This window comes from Aulonocara stuartgranti (assembly GCF_965226115.1).
Source record: "Aulonocara stuartgranti genome assembly, chromosome: 7".
Classification (NCBI taxonomy): domain Eukaryota; kingdom Metazoa; phylum Chordata; class Actinopteri; order Cichliformes; family Cichlidae; genus Aulonocara; species Aulonocara stuartgranti.
The window spans coordinates 56,977,183-56,993,996 of record NC_138945.1 but is presented as its reverse complement, the minus strand read 5'-3'; the positions used below and the strand labels follow the sequence as shown (position 1 = coordinate 56,993,996).

Below are 16,814 nucleotides of genomic sequence, written 5' to 3'. Positions count from 1 at the left end.
TGATCCTCCTATGATGCAGAGCATCCTTGTTTGTCTGCTAAATGACTGCTATGGAATCAAAAATATTCCTGCTTCAAATATCGCTCTCTTTGCAAGGTAATGTCATGCTTGGTATTTACTTGCATGTCTGTTTCATGGCAGCAAAGCCATGAATATGACAAGTCTGATTGTAGCCAATTTAAAAAAAATGTCTTTAAATGTCATTCATGAATGCATATTGAAATTTAAAAGGAACTTGTGTTAAACAGAGGATCCGTCTGATACTGACTTGCTGTTGATGCATGAGCTTAAACCCATTCAGTGTCTCCCCTCGCCTTGCTGTGGGAAGCAGTGATGATTTTGGACTTTGTGACGGTCACTTTAATCTCTAATGAAGGCTCGTCCCTGGCTCTGCTCAGCCCTCTGATAGCAGAGCAGTCATAAACAGGCCTGTCAGGGGGATTGCAGCGCTAGCAGTGTAAATGGCAAAGAAAACCCCAGGGACCAAGCCATGCTTGCATTATGGTCTTATTCAGATATAGTGTAGCTGGGAAAAGACAGACTTTCATATGACAAAATTCCCCTGCTTTGCCTCAGCTTACTGTGTGACTGAATCACAGTATACCTTTGGACCCACTTTCCATTTGAAAACTAAACATTACCCACATTAGTGTGAGTATATGAGTTGCATTCAGGTAGTCGACATGTCTTTGACGATGCTTGAATGAAAACTAAAATACCATCAGGCTTATTCCAGCTGCAAATAAACACTCGGCTTTTGAGATTGACAAATTGACCATAAAATTTGTGTTTCTAAATTCAGTCGTGCCGTGTTATAGCATATGCTTCTTTTAGTTTTACAACATTACCATACAAATGAAGACAATTTCATGTTTATCATCGTGTGCAAGATGTAAATGTGTGCTCAAACGATTCTGTGAAACTGATTACTGGTTGCTCTGTGTTCTGACACATCCTGTGCTCATGCAGCATGTGCGACAGCTGGTTAGTAATTAGAATAATCTTCTCCCTGGTAGTGATTTAGCTTTCGTGACTGCAGCTTACCTCAAATTGAAAATAAATTTATAGATAAATGCGTTTGCTGTTCCAACAAATTATACCGCTGTAACTCAAAGGAGCCAAGTTGTTTATTTTGGTAGTAAAAGAGCAATCAGAGAAAACAAACAAAGCGCTTTATGAGAGCTGTCAGATTAATAATGATGCTACCCAGCGGTGATGATACAAACGATTATTTTTCACCACACTCTACCCCACATCATCATGGTAATTATAGATACTATATCATTATTATATCAAGTATTCATTACAGATTATCAAGATAATTGAGGCTTGCTCCAGGATTGCCAAGTTGACTATGCAGCCATTAAACTGGGAATTACTGTTGATGAGCGAAACACACACATTTCATTATCCACAGCAAACCAGTACTGAGTCCGTGCGCTGCGTTACGCGAGCCTCAATATGTGTGCTCGTACACGGTGGCTACACATGAACGGTTGACAGTGTTAAGATGAGGCTATACATGTGATACATTGTTTTTCTCCCAGCTTCTGTTCTGGTGTATCTGGGCAAATCCCATGGTGATGAGGCGTAGAATCTGTCATGGAGAAGGCATAAGCCTTTCATATGCATAGTGGAGATAAGAGGCAGCCATTTTATCAGGCGAGCTGTCGCTCCAACATGCTCGCGTGTTACGTGTCCCCGGGAGCGCCTCCAGAAACATGTCCCTTTAATGACACGGCCCGCGCTCGCCAAGAGGACGCCCAGTTTGTTCCGAGCACTAACCTGACAATTATGCCAATTACACAAGGCAGCAGTGTTGACAAACACACCGGGAGAATTGCTTCAGTTGATTGGTAGCTGTGTTCCCAAGTTCCCTGCTGTGACTTCTTCTGTAATTTAACTAGCATGGAGGAGAATTGCAATGGGTTTTCGAGAAAATTCCCCAAGCCTTGTGTTCTTTTGTAACGCGGTGATGTTTGTGCCAAATGAACAGGCAGAGAAATAAATCTTGTGCATCAAGGAGGCAAAGGGGGAGAGATCTTTTTTTCCTGCTCGGCACCCGTGTTTGTGGTTTGTTTCGATTCATAAAGAGTGTTATGTTTCCTGTAGGGCCAGAGCGGCATGTAGAAAGTTGTTGTGGTGGATCATATTACCTCTGAGGATTAGATCCCAAATACTGACCCGGCACCATTAGCGGCTGCTTGTGTAACTAAGAGCACTGCTGTTGGCACCTGATTATGAAACTTAGCTTTCAATGTAGTAAGACAGGAAACACTGCCAGTGTGGAAGCATACACAGTACACTTGCTACAGCATGATGTGCGAGCGCTTGGTTAGAATACATAAAAGCTATTTCAGCAGGTTTTTGAGCAAGAGCAGCATTGTACCGCATCAGCCTATTTGCAAAAAATCTGTGTTGATAAGCATGAATATTTTGCAGGGGGAAAAAAAAACATGACCCCCCCCCCCCCCCCCCCATTCCCCTTTTTTTATTTAGGTGCACATTTACTTATTGATGTCCTCCAAGCGCAGCACTTTCTTTGCATTCCCGTCTACAATAACGAGGTCCTTTATGATCACGTGAATTGAATCGCAAATAATGCGCTTTTCAGGCCAGATACAACATTTGTGGCCAAGTATTTTCTTGAGGTGAGCTACATTGTCTACATGGTAGCGGTTTTTAGTCGTGATGGGCTTGAAAAACCTTGCAGGGAGATTTTAAGGCAAGAGCAAATTCAGCTTATTGTTCCACAAAGGAGGCCGTTTCGTAACAGTTTACTTGAGCTTTAGTCTAACCACATAGGCACACGGCGGACGGAAGCTTGTGCCATGACTGAGGTTCATATCTTGAGCCACCCTGAAGCTGAAGTCAGACGTGGTCAGTACGAAGTGTCACTGCAGACGTTTTTCTAAGAGCCCAGCGATACGCAGAAAAGCAGGCACATCCAGCTGCCTGCACTCGCATGGTCAAATAGAAGTGAACAGAGTTCAGTTCCCACATGTCCCCTTCACTTCTCTTACATAATGCGCTGTTAAGCTGGAGTTAGCGGACATTAGAGGTCAGCTGGTTATTGGGACAGTGGAATTATTTACTGTAGAGGAATAGAGATGGCTGTGTGAGGCAAATCATTGTTTTTTTGGGTTGTTTGTGTTTTTTACATAGTTCGTGGTGGGTTTAAACGCGTCACTGAAAAAGCGGGCACATTCAATGCAACGCCTCCGAAAGTGACTGACGTGCCTTCTTTTATTGTATGTTACTGCGCATAAGCCCACACGTCCTCGAGGACATATTTCCTGTTGCATTATCATGTTAGTGCAGCGTAACAAGTGCCGCTTGTTAGAAATGTCAAAAGTCCCTTAACAGTGAAAGTGCTGTGATTTACACCCATGTTTGACGAGGCTAGGAATCCATTAGTGTCCATCTAAATTATATCAGCCAAGCCACTGACACCAGTGTGCAGTCAGCTGCCAGTTCATTGATTAAGAACAGTTTCCAGTGGTCTTACGTAACTGGCCCTTTCACTCAGTTCAGCGGCGCTGGCCTTCTCCTTGTGGCGGTACAAAATGAAATAAAAGCTGTGAATATTAAGCCTCACGTGCTTTCTCGTAACTCTAGAGGTGTTAGGTGAAGCGTGTGATGGTACACGATTTAATGTGGCACGCTGCACAAAGGACACCATTACTCGGGTTTGTAATAATACTTCCTATTGTGCTGTCAGTAACCACAAAACACTTTCTGAACTTTATGAGATGTTCTTCTAGCCACCATAATTTTTTGACAGCCCGTGTGAAAACTGTATTTAGATTGCTGTTGGAAGTCTCCATCTTAATTCAGTCAACTCTCTTCTGTTTTTTTCGGGTTTTGATAAAAGAAGAAGCAATGTCAATCAGGTGAACTAATGGGAATGCGCATTTTGTAATTCCCTCAAAGGGAATGGTAGATTGAAAAGAGTTTGCAACCTTTTAACACACTTGCACACACTAGCACTGACAGTCAAGCTCCATTATCTGACAGCTGGAGAGGTTAAAAATAACTGTGCTTGCAGCAAATTAGACGTATCATTTGGCTTCTAAGTGAGAGATGAATCTTTGTGTGGATGCTCCTGCCATGCCGTGACACAGGGGCAATATATCAGGCTGTGTTTGCCTGTCTTTCTCATAAACTCCAAATGGAATTGTAAACAGATGAAGCAATTTTACACCAAATGTATTCTCTCTGAGTCGCTCCTATGCTACAGTGAGAAGCCCAGCTACCACAGATATATACAATACTGCCCCATGTGCTCTCAAGCCAAAGTAGATAAATCATAATTTGGCCGCCTGCAGGATTATTGCTATCGCTCAAAGCCAATCCTTGAAGTGTTTTATGTGTTACTTTTTTATCTGATGATAAATCTGGTGTTATTGCATATATGTGGGGAGGACTTTGAAAGATCTCACTGGCTATTATTTTTGCTGCTCGCACATGAAGCCATATTTGCACATGATTTACAGCAGTATTAGCCATATGTACACTTAAAGAAACACTAGTCAAGTTTTCAATATCATTCAAAAGCCCCGTGCCCAATTGTTAATGCACTTATTGTGCAATGTAAGAAGGTGGAGCGTTAGTTGCCTTTTAAGATGTTAAAAGACGTGTAGCGGAGGTATCCATGTTTCACTGGGGTAAGTAAAGAGATTTCCATGGGAGGCTTAGGTGACAGCAGAGGTATTCGTTTCCTCTAAAGACCCAACAACATCATTGTTAATTCATTGCTATTTAATGACTTGCTAGAGAAGGTGCAGGAAGGATGATCTTTGTCTCTGAACACAATCTCTTGTATTCCCTTGCTTAAGACCCGTGCACTAAATTTGTCACCGACTGCGTAAAACTGCATTCACCCCGAGTTTTAAGTTCGGGTTCTGCGTGTTTGCTGAGCGCAGTGTGGTCCTGACTGAGTCTACTTGACATGATTTATTTCATCCTGCTTAACTGGCAGGTATTGATGAGATAGAGGGATAAATACAGTAGAGTGATGGAATTAAAGCCCACCCTATTGTTCCCATGCTGTGCATCACTGACACATGAGACTCATGTCTCTCATTAAAGAAAGTAAATGCTTCAGGCATTCTCCCTGCAAAAGCATCGGGTTTGCATGCGCGTCTGCGTGCACACTTGTGTGTGCTTGTGTGTGTGTGTGTGTATGTGTGGGAAGCTATCTCAGTTATTTTCACTCCGTATAATCTCCCCCTTCTTGCACAATGGATTTAGCTTAGCCTTGAAGAGGGTGAGAGCACAAATTGCGGCTGACTCTAAACAGCATTCACTGTGTTGACTGGACATGTGATTACATTAAACAACAGGCAAGACTATTGATTATTTCATTAACTTTAAAGTATTGCCCGTGAAAAGGACAACACAGCCATTCTTCTTGTAGCCTTTCTCTGATACTGAAGCATCTTTGTGTTGCACCGCTGGGCAATCCCCGTTGTTTCCTATATGATGCTTCTAAGCCACTAAAGGAATCCAATCTTAACTATGCAAAAGAGAGAAGGAGAGAGGAAGATGGAGAGGGGGAGAGAGAGAGAGCTTTTTCCACTTTACGTGTTCAGCAGGCACTTGGCTGTGCATCTAAATTTTGGGAAGCTGGTGTTAACTCTATATTTGGATTCCACTGGAGTGGATTAAGGATTCTTTACTGCAAACCCACGGGATTCTCAGAGACATAAAAAGAGGAGACTGTATGCATCCGTGCTATACAAATAATTGCAGGTTTCAAATAGTGTAATTTCAAGCACCAGCTATATGGAAGAGTGTGGGCTTTGATGTACAAATCCACAATTCACGGGGGATTAGCACCCCAAAGGTTAGCAGTTGCTAATTACAGGAGATTGGTTATACATATCTAACAAGGCAAGAAGACAGCCTTAATAAATGTGAGGATTCATCAGGAACAAGGATAAGCGGCCGTGATAAGCGGACATGTATCCGAATCGCTGTGGATTGATACACCGTAATGCCCTTGTTCATACAGTGGAATAAAAGAAGTAGTTGTCTCTTCTGTTGTCTCTGCAAACAGTGCACCTTGCGCGATATGAGATTTTCAGGATGCATTTGTGAATGCAGATTTGTGCAATCATATAAATGAACCTCTCAGATATTCTTCCTGTGTCTCTTACTGCAGCACTTTCTTTTTTTTTACTGTATTTCGCTTGCAGCGTTCAGTGCTGCATTACCATAATCCTTCCACAAACCACCACTGGCTAAACGAATCTATTATTTTTGCCTGGAGCCAAAAAGATGCAACCAAATGCAATGCATTGAGGGAAATGAAACTTGCGATAAGATGCACATTTTCTCTATAATAGCCTGTCTACAATGAATTTTCTGCCCAGAGTTGAAAGTGTCAGTGTACTTGACCTTTTAATAATATGTACGTTGTAAGCTAAAAGGGTGGAAACCAAGCCAAAGGACGAAAAAGAACAAAACAAAACAGGAATTGAAAAAATCTTAATTCAATTCTGCACACAGCATTTATCCTGGCTCTGACTTACTGGCCATATGGGGTGTTGATTCCCCCTGACTGACAACAGCAGACCTGAGCAGTGTGGCCTTCTGTTTTCATATGGCCCTAAATTAAACATGTCCGAGCTAAGGCAGGCACTTGCTCTGCCGCAGGAAATGCTTTTTCATCTCCTAATGAATGTGCCTGAGGGGATCCCACAGGGGGCTCCACTTCACCCCTCATTAGGCGGGGTGCTGCCTCTGCCTTCATGTTTAGGAGCAACCTCCTGGAGTGGGACCTCCCACTTCATCTGAACGTCCCACGCTCTCTTGCCCCTGGACTAGTGGACTGCACTGCTCCTCCCAACTTCTCTTTTACAGCCTCTCGCTCTCCCCGTCTCCACTACTTCCTCCTCATCATAAAGCAGCTCATCTTAGCGTCACAGACCTGGAATGACAGGAATGAGAGGATGGACCATGCTCCTAATGTCATTTTAATGGCCCTTTTTGGTCTGTTGGGGTTGTGATTTATTTCTGTACACACACACTTCTAATGTCCTCCTAAATATCTACTAGATTGCTTTTTTTTTTTTAAACAAGAAGTCATAAATGCAAGTATTTTACAAGTCCTGATGAGGGTGACAAGCTAATCAAAAGTCTTCGAGAACCTCCACTTTCCTCCTATCATGTTGCCTTCATTATGGCCTCAGACAGACGGGGTTGTTATGTCAGGCGCTGAGGGCCAGACATGCTGTGCAGTGGCCTTGATTAGCAACAAGAAGTAAGAAGTGGAGAGCTTAAGAACTGTGGAGGACCCTTTATTACGCTCTAGCATAGACGCATCCTCCCAGTGCAGCGTTGCGTACCCCCGTCATGTAGAAAATATTGACAGCTTCCTGTCGCTAATGAAGCAACAAAGCACAGACGATTCCTGGCTGTTTTGAGGCAGCAGGAAGGGAAGAGGGATATACAGGTTGTCAGCTGACTCTGAGAGCCTTTGCATGGCAGCAGAACAGGCTGAAGAGCCGACTGTTATTCCAGGGCTTTGGGGACGCGTTTATGCAATCATTAATCTTGGCACTTGTTTATTTGCCTGGGATTAGAGCACCAAAGCACCAGCAGTCAGGGAAGCTGGTTCACCAAAAGGCAGCAAAGAGCGCTCAGGCCTTCCATTGTAAGCAAAGTGTGCAAGGAGGGAAGCATGCTTTGCGCATGGCTGCTTAATCCTGCCATGTTAAACAAAACCAGGCCAGTGTTTGTAGGACTATGAAAACAGCAGTGTGGGGGGGAAATGTGCCTCACACGCTGTAAGCAGTCTATGAACTCTGTGTGGCAGTAGGTACTCCTTGTGCACCCCTGTCGTCTAGGAATGCCTTTCATACGGTCTGTTACATCTAGAGGAAAGGAGGATGACGGTGAAATTGCTCCACCGTCAGTGCAGAGATTATCGCAGATTTTATTTTTATATTCTGCAAAAATGACTGAAAACCCCTTTTTTGGGACAAATGTAAGCTTTTCAAAAACGGAATTAATTCACTTGATTGTGAGCTCAGTGGCAGTGTATTTTCAAAAATGTATATTTAGAGGGTTTAAGGGAAGAAGTATAGTCTCTAACTGTGGGGCTCAGATGCACAGGAATTATAAGAAGATATCACTACTATATATATATATATATATATATATATATATATATATATATATATATATATAAATGGAATATACACCTAATTTCCTACAAGCCTGTCAGATACTGTGTAACTTGACGCTCGCTTGCATTCATGATTACCACTAAAGTGACACAGCAGTGTGCTCACACTTAAGCAGAACCCTTAAAATTCATTGCCTCAGTCTGCTTATCATGGCCAACAATGCAAATATATTTTGGATTGTTGCAATGTCAATGCAATCATTTTGTGCATTTAGTAGCAGTGGGAATGCATAATGAATGAAGGAAGTGCTCATAGACACTAATGCTCAAGTGTATTGTATATAGATTAGATCATGGCTGTATTTCACTTTCATCTACACCTAGAAAAGGCCAAAATAATCTTTGAAGGCCATGTAGCCACAATGTTTGTGTGTGTTTGTGTGTGTGGGTGCACTGGTATAAAATAGAGCAAAGCAAATGTGGGCCAAGAGAAAAGCAGAAAAAGGGGGGGGGAGTGAGCCCAGCGAAGCAGGCACTTTGAGAAAGCTCTTCTTCTCGGGCCCCATGACACCGGTGATCTGTAGAAAGGTTGGGTGCCTCTAGTTTCAGCTCTATCAAGCTCTGGATCTTTGAGCAGCAGGATTCAGTATCCCAGCTAATGTAACAAGGCTCATTTGTCTCAATCACACGTCCCTGGAAGTATCGGCTGGCCATTGATGTCATTCATCTTCCCTGTCCTTGCCTGCTCTTTTTCAGCTGATGAAAACCAAAGACCTTCAAGCAGAATGGCAGAGGTAGTGCTCATCAGCCCTGCTGCGAAAGTTGTTGAGTAACGGAGATGCCACGCGGAGCATTCATTGTTTAAACTAATAGACTAGAATAGCTTTCAAAGACAAACAGCCCTACACATGTTTTGGCAACATGACTTTTTAATTTTGGGATTTACTTTGACATTTCTTTAGCACGTTGTCACAAGACGGCGAAAGCATGTGCTTTTATCTTGGTTCGTTTCAACAGCGTTCGTCTTTGTCCGCCGCTGGAGTCGGTAAAGAGCACCAGCAGCTGACAAATGTGGCAGTCACAACAAATGTTATTAAAAGGATTTTTTTAAATTCAGGTTGTGGGTAGTGGGATAAAAAAAAAATCTTGGTATTGTAATATTATCTGCCGTTTAATTTGGTCTTGCACGGCATAATAAAATAGTAAAAATTTGACTTTATTTTTAAAGGGTGACTTGCAGTGTGGATTCTCTTGAGATTTTATTCTATGTTATTTAATTTTTGAAGAGATATTGTATTATAACACTGCTGTGCTGTGTTCCTACCCAGAGGTTGCTTCAGCTGATGTCAGCTCCAGTGGAAATACTGACTCGAGCCATATCTGGAGGCTTATGCCGAGCTTCCCCATTCGATGGAGCAAATCAAGATCGTGATTACTATCTGGCTCGTGCAGCCAGTCCGCGTTGTCTGGAAACATGTTTTCCTAAGCAGACCACAGAGGGACAATTACTGTCAGCTGAACTATTCAGCCTGCTCTGCATGTGTGTTCTGGCTGTGTGCCTCTGACCCACTGACCCTGAGCAGCAGCATGAGATGGGACCTCCAGCTTCCCTCCTCTTTTCCCCTTTACATCTTTGCTTCACCCCCAATGTTTAATGAACTGAAGTGAGCAAAAAAATTTTTTAAATGTCGAAAAACGCACGTGTGAGTGTATGTTTTGATTTCTTTGTGTGAAACAGCAGAATGATTCGATTCAGAACGCCCAGAAGAATCCTGGTTGTCTTACAGAAACGCATACTAATACAGCAATTATAGGAGGAAGGAAGTTGTGGTGTGTCGCAGTGTGGCAGCAGCAAATTCCCCTGGTGCACTGGAACAAGACTCTTTGTTGTTATGTAAAGGTTTCCGCGTGTAATTGCAGTGGATATTTTTGAAAGATTCATTATTTATATATTCCTGAGTTTTTTTCTGGAAGAGCCTACTCGGCTGCCATCGCTGCAGGGAGTTTTGGGACTGAGAGGTGCTTAACTAAGGCACTGTACCACAGTCGAGCCTTTAACTATTGCCCCTTTAGTTGAAGTGGTCAGAATGCAGGCTCCAAACATCACATGATCCTCAACCAAATCATTCAACCAGCAGCTCTTGCACCAGTCCATCAGTTGGCCCTGTGTGATTTGAGCCTCAGTGATTTTGACTTTTGATGCATCCCAATGACTTGCTGCAGAACGTGTGAGTAGAGCATAAAATGCACATTTACTCGAGTTTTATTTTTTATATACGTCATAATAACCAAGGATGGATGACATGCGATCTTAATGAACTAAATACTTTGCAACTTTGTGATGCATTTTTTTGTGGCTCAATATATAAGTGAGTTCTGTCGTACCGGTTGTGTTTTGTCATTAAAGCAAACAGCGCGAGCTTTTCTCCGAGGCACACATGTATGCTCATGTGCACACGCTTGCGTGCACGCAAGGGGCGTGCCCTCTGGTCCCCAGCACCGAGGCACAACTTCACTTGTCACTACAGTTGCAGACGAAATGGGAATATGTGGGGGGAAGATGGATAGAGGGGGTAAAGAGTGATGGGGTGTGGGGGGGGAGATTTGAGCTCAGGTGGGAAAGACAAGGGAGGGGAAAAGAGCGCCGCACACATGCTACCCTTCATGGTGCTCGTCTGCTCAGTAAACCCAGGCTTTTGTTGTTTCCCCTAGAGTGCAGGAAAGCAGACTCCCAGTCAGGAAGCTCCTCAATCTTTGTCACAACAACACATAAATTAGTGCCCAAATTACTGTTACGCCGGTGGAGAAAGAGACATGGAGAGAGATGTCTTGTGCTATGGTTTGGGAATACGTCTTCCCCTCTCTCCTGCTCCCCCTTCATAGAGGGTGTCAGAATGCACTTCAATAAAACAGTCAAGTAAATACAGGCAGATACATGAAGAGAGAAGCACTGCTGTGTTGTACAGGCATCTGGAGTTGGGCAGTGTTAAATATTAATAGGCCTCACACACACACACACACACACACACACACACACACACACACAAACAAACACAGAGATGTATGCTTGAGTTCATCCAAAAAGCAGCCCAGGGCAATGGTCCAGACCTGAGCTTTGCTAAAGTCACTGCACTTCTATGAAGGAATAATAGGGAAGGGCTTAAAGAGCCCCCTCTTTTTTCTTTTTTTGAAACTGGAATAGGTCTTCAGATATAGCTGGTCTCTAGTGAAGTGGGATCACAGCTTAGGCAGCTAAATGATTGGGGGGAATTAGCAAAACTCAGCATAAAGACATCAAAATGTGTCAATTATGTCCTTCCTCACGCTAATCCCTTTGGTCCAAATATTTTTGATGACTTGTGTATATTTATAGGTTGAATAGAAGCTGTTTCACAGTGATGATATAGAGTTTAGGTCTGCAGGTTTGTGGGTTGTTTTTGTGTATGCGTGTGTGCTGCCGACCAGTAAATGCCATTAGAACAGCACTATGGTAATATGCCAACTGCCTCCGATCCCTAAACAAATAACACATTTATACTATTCTGCCTGTGTTCCGTGCCATGACTGTCCTTTGCCACTGACATTCAAATAACCTTTCTTCTGCTGCATAAATGGGAATAAAAAAGTATTGTGTTGTGTGACTTCACATGACAGCCGAGCCCTGGCAGATAAAAAGAGGCAGAATTCTGATTCCATCTCTTGTTAGGCTGTCGTCGCTCTACAGCTCGATCTGACTGTTACGGGAATCTGTTCAGAGAAGACTCTGTTTATCAACCGACAGCTGATCTCCATTTCCAAATGGGAAGTTCATGTAAGGAAAATAAATAGACGCATAATGATGGAGAAACATTGCTTAGTGCGCATTTGCCAGACAGTTCAGTGCCTCTGGTGTTTGCGTGTTGACCGCGTTTGAAGGCTCTGTAAGAAAATGTGCTTTGTATAACTGTCTTGGGAGCCGATATCCCCATAAGCTTTTGTTTTGATTTGTTGCTAAATATTTTAGAAAGATAATATATTAGCACACTTTGTTATGTGTGGGAGAGAATTTGCTAATCTGCTCATAATGCTGTGCCCTGTCCAGTTCCTTACATAATCTCTGACATGAGCCCGCTGGCTTGCGTCACTCTGTCATTGACAGCTGTCAGCACAACACGGCTGTCACACATAGAGAAGCCAATGTTTGGGGGTTTTTTTGTTGGGTTTTTTTCCCCAGAGTGGTGTACATTGTAAATGAGCCCCCCAAAAAAACAAAAAGAAATATTTTATTCCCGTACGGAGCAGCGTAGAAGCTTTGGTTTCAAACCTAATTTATTCTACACATCTATCACATGAAGGCTATGGGAAAATGATTTAATGGTCCAATCGAGTAATGGGTTAAGCTCTCAGCATTATGATGGTGGCCCGGGCATGGGTCTGTAATGTAAGGGATAATCTTAATCCGTCAACGTTATGTCAGTAGTCCAAGGGTTCAGTGGGAACAGCCAGGAGATTTTGACTAGTAGTGATTTTCCATGTTGGCACAAGCCTGTAGGATTTTCAGTTGCTCTATGGGTTGTTTTTTTTATCTGCATGCTACAGTGAATAATATGGAGAGAAAAAAACGAGGAATTACCTGAATTAATGGTTTGTTTACATCTGACAAGAATACAGTCTATATCTGATACTAGGGCTGTTCGATATAACGATATATATCGGATGACGATATAAAAACGTGTGATTTATATCGTTGTCAGGACGATAAATGTCTTATATCGGGATATGAGATTTTGGTCATATTGCGCAGCCCTATCTGATACCATGAGCAGGTCCTCTCAGTGCACACTTACTTGTTCTTTTCATCAGCAGTCATTTTATTCTTCACCTTGATAGAATCTTGCGCATCATTCCTTACATCTTTAATTTAAATTTGCATCACGCAGGCGAATGTGTTTTTATCTGCTAATAGCTGCTTACTCAGTGGTTAGGCAGCGAGTAAGCAGCCTCGGTAAACTGTTAGCGTGGACTTTGTAAATTGTTATGAGCGGTCAGAGTTGAATGATCGTTTCCTGGTCCTTGTTAATGTGTGCTGAAGTTTTAATAAAGGGGCTGATGATCTCAGGGCTGTGAAGAAGACAGTGAAGGGCACCGAGTGAGCATACGGAGGCCTCACTGCCCCATTGTACATGTGCTCTGAGTGACACGTCATCCTCTCAAAAGGCCTGCCAGTGTTGTGAATCAGTGTCCTTGAACTGCTCAGACACAGACAGACAAAGAACAAGCTTTAACATTCTGTTTCACTGTCTGCTCTCTTTGCCATGCCTATCACCCAAGCCCACCCGCACCTCGCTGCAAATGCTGTATACAGTCCTGATAAGATTGTGTTGTGGTGTGATTCAAACGTAATCTTGGCATCTCAGCAGGTGTCTCTGAAGTGTCCTGCGTGCAGAGGCCATCTCACAGTGCTGTGAGGAGCAGCGGGCTGCTGGGATGGACTTTAGCATGACTGCCTGTCTAACTGTGCCTGGCTTTGATGTCGTAAACAGAGCAGGCAAGGCTGGCTGACAGGGAAGTGGCAGGCAGAGAGGCAGGCAGGCAGGCAGGCAGGCAGGCGCGGTGAATGGGATCAGTGGCACTGCACCGGTCAAGCTCAAGCGAGCCAGCAGCTGCCTGTTTCACACCAAGAGGCAGTTAACACCGCAGCTCATGTCAATAGATATTGACTGCCAGATTGGGAGTGCTTATAAGTGTAGGCCTTTCTGTTTGATTGGGTCCCCTCTGTGAATTCAGTTCAAATCATCCTCAGTTGTCTGAAGTGTGGCTTAGGGGCCTCATGACCAGTCACTCAAAGGGGCAAATATTGACTGATGATTTAGGTGACTTCATGGTGTATTTGATCTCCGTTGTGCCATTGCTCATTTCTTCTCCTTGACCCCTTTCTTTATGAAAGCAGCTCAGCCTAGCGTGGAAATAACTATATGTTCGAAGTGATGTCTTTTCTCCTACAAGAAGCTATGGAGCCTGTCTCAGCTGGTCCAGAGACAAACCCTTTTTATTGTTGAGTGCACTGAACATCTAGGGGCTTGTGCAGCGGTGGAGGGAGAAGAGTGTTAGCTAGTGAGACTGTGTGCACTCAGGGCCTTCATGCTGCAGATAGGGCTATGTGAGGCATGCTTGTGTGAATGTATGCCCTGCCTAGCCTGGCACCCCTGTGTCTATACTCCCACTGCTTTCACCTGATGTGGCACAGCCTCTGTCAGGCCTGAGTGAGCGCCCAGCCAGCTCCGCTTCTTCAGGAGAGATGAAGGCATCTCACAGCTATGCTGTGGGGGTGGGGGAAGCTAGCAGCAGCCTAAGCCTGAAGCTATCAGAGGCTGGAGCTCAGAGCCAAAAGCCTGTGGGCTGGATAGGGTGGGTGGAAGCTTGGCTTAACTTGGCAAGACAACCATAGCTACAGCCCTGCACTGCCACCCAATGGCTGGGGCCTGCCGCTACAACCTTTAGTTCATCATAACCGCAGCTAGTCATAATTACAGCACGCTTCAGTTGTTGTGAGTGCATGTCAGAACAAATTATGTAAGTAATGAGGCTGAAAATGCTAAAGGAGTCGAAACACACTGCACTGCTAATGCTCATGCGGGGAGAACACAAAAACAAACAATAGAGTGCACTCATACAGAGATAGACCTAAATCAAATAACAAGTAACTGTGCACAGTAAGGAGAAGATTAATTATGAATTAACCCTCTCAGTTAGGTTGTCAAAGCCCGCCTCCTGCCTGGATTTCACTCTAATCCGGGCCGATGAGGTGCAGTGCCCTCTATTGTATGTGAGAATCACAAATCACAGGAGGTGTTGTCTGGAGGAGAATTAATTGTGCATGTTCCACCACTCCCTTTTGTTCGTTTTGCTAAAATGTAGGCTAATTCCAAGTAAACATGGCTGGTCTTGTTGACTCCAGCAGTGCGAGGAGAACAGACAGATTCCTGAATGAATAGAGTGTGGCTCCCGGGTTAGTGGATTAGAGTCTGTGTGTTAAGGGCCTCTCCCGGGCATGCCTCCGGGACAAGGACATTATCCACATGACACATTATAGGCTCGTAGGCAGCTGATTAAAATGGGCAGGGATCTCTGGATTGAACCCCACAAAAGTACTTTTGATGTGATCAAACTAGTTTAAAGAGGCTGGTTGTTAAGGTGTTGAAGGGGATATTTAAAGCTCCTTGTCTTTAGAAGAGACCTGAGGCATTGTAGTAGACAGTTAGGCCTTGTTAGAGGGGTGAGGCTGATGTAATACTTTGACACTGTGAACGTGCCACTATATTTTAAAATATTATAATTTCTATTTCATCCCTGCAAGACAAATCATAATATTCCTCCACTAATTGGTATAGACTTGTGCTGCAACAACTCATTGCACCGTGATTGGCTGGCTCCAGGTTGGTTAGTTAAAAAAAAAAATCCCAAAAACCATTAGATTGTGAGAAAATATCCTGCGGTGATCTTTCCTCGATTTAGATCAGATAGTGGCGTTTGTCTGGCGCTGTAGTGCACTGTTGGGATGGCGGGACTGAGATGCTAGAGATGTGGAGGAGGGCTTTGAGATAGAGATCTCTGGAGTGGGGTGGGGGTGGAGGTGGAGAGGGATGGTAGCATCAGTGGCTGCAGTGATAAAGCTGAAAGCAGTGGGACGAGCTGGGAGTTCTGTGTCTCTGATGTCTGTGTGTTCTGTCTGTTCTGCTGTGTTGCCCTGTGGTCGGCTCCTGAGGAGAAGGCCAACGATGGATGAGGCCTGTCCCCTCGTTGCTTTTGTCCTCTTAAGGCGGGTGAATCACAGGCCTGTCAACAGCACAACACCACAGCCAAACCGCAACTGAACCCTGTAGCGTATACAGAGGTGCACATGCAGTCGCTGCCACAGCTCCCTGCAGCACAGCGGGCATGTTATGATTCTTTGTGGCCACGGTGGATTTACTCCTGGGTTTTTTATGGTTCTGAAATATATACGAGGCTTCATGAAGTCAAGTTTTCCAGCGAGGAAAACATCTCCTCGTGTGGCTAAATGAGTCATTGCCGTAATACAAGGCCAATATTAGTGCTCCTGTTGTACATTAAGGATTATGGGTAACTTTTCTTCTAGAGGTTGTGTTTAGGATCCAAAATGACACTCTGTTTACATTGCTGCTTGTAAGGAGTTAAAATGGCCTCCTTGCTTACACACAGACACACACACAGACACACATTACAAATCGGTAAATATTCAGCTAATGCTGTGTGGAAGTGAAGATTCAAAAGCCATCGGATGAGATGTTTTTAGAAGCACGGTGCTCTTTCATGTACCGACATGGATCCATGGTGAGGGTGTTGTACGGTGACTTGTGACAGCAACGTTTTTATTTATTTTTTTTCTTCTTCTTTCGTTTCCTTTTCTTCTCCGCAGCTCAAATCGAAATAATTCCCTGCAAGATCTGTGGAGACAAATCATCAGGCATCCATTACGGCGTGATAACATGTGAAGGCTGTAAGGTAAGCATCAAGAGACCGAACCCGTTTGTGCCAAGGGAGGTAGTGTGCCTGCGTGCACGCAAAGGGACAGAAGAGCTCAAAGAGGAAAGACTGGGAACGCCGGGGAAGTGCCGAAAGTTGCTTGCGAGGAAAAAATACACTTGAAAATGTTGCGGAAGTTTTGCGACGATTTGGAGAG

The 16,814-nt window shown here is 43.9% G+C and overlaps 1 protein-coding gene across 2 annotated transcripts in view; it reads left to right on the top strand.

The window, feature by feature from the left end:
• Positions 1-16,814, top strand: part of roraa (RAR-related orphan receptor A, paralog a) — a 188,621-nt gene that overhangs the window by 156,979 nt on the left and 14,828 nt on the right. For both annotated transcript variants that reach the window (XM_082542137.1, XM_082542138.1), the window contains one exon: positions 16,551-16,636. In XM_082542137.1, the coding sequence (XP_082398263.1) occupies positions 16,551-16,636 (86 nt within the window). The remainder of the gene's footprint in view (positions 1-16,550; positions 16,637-16,814) is intronic.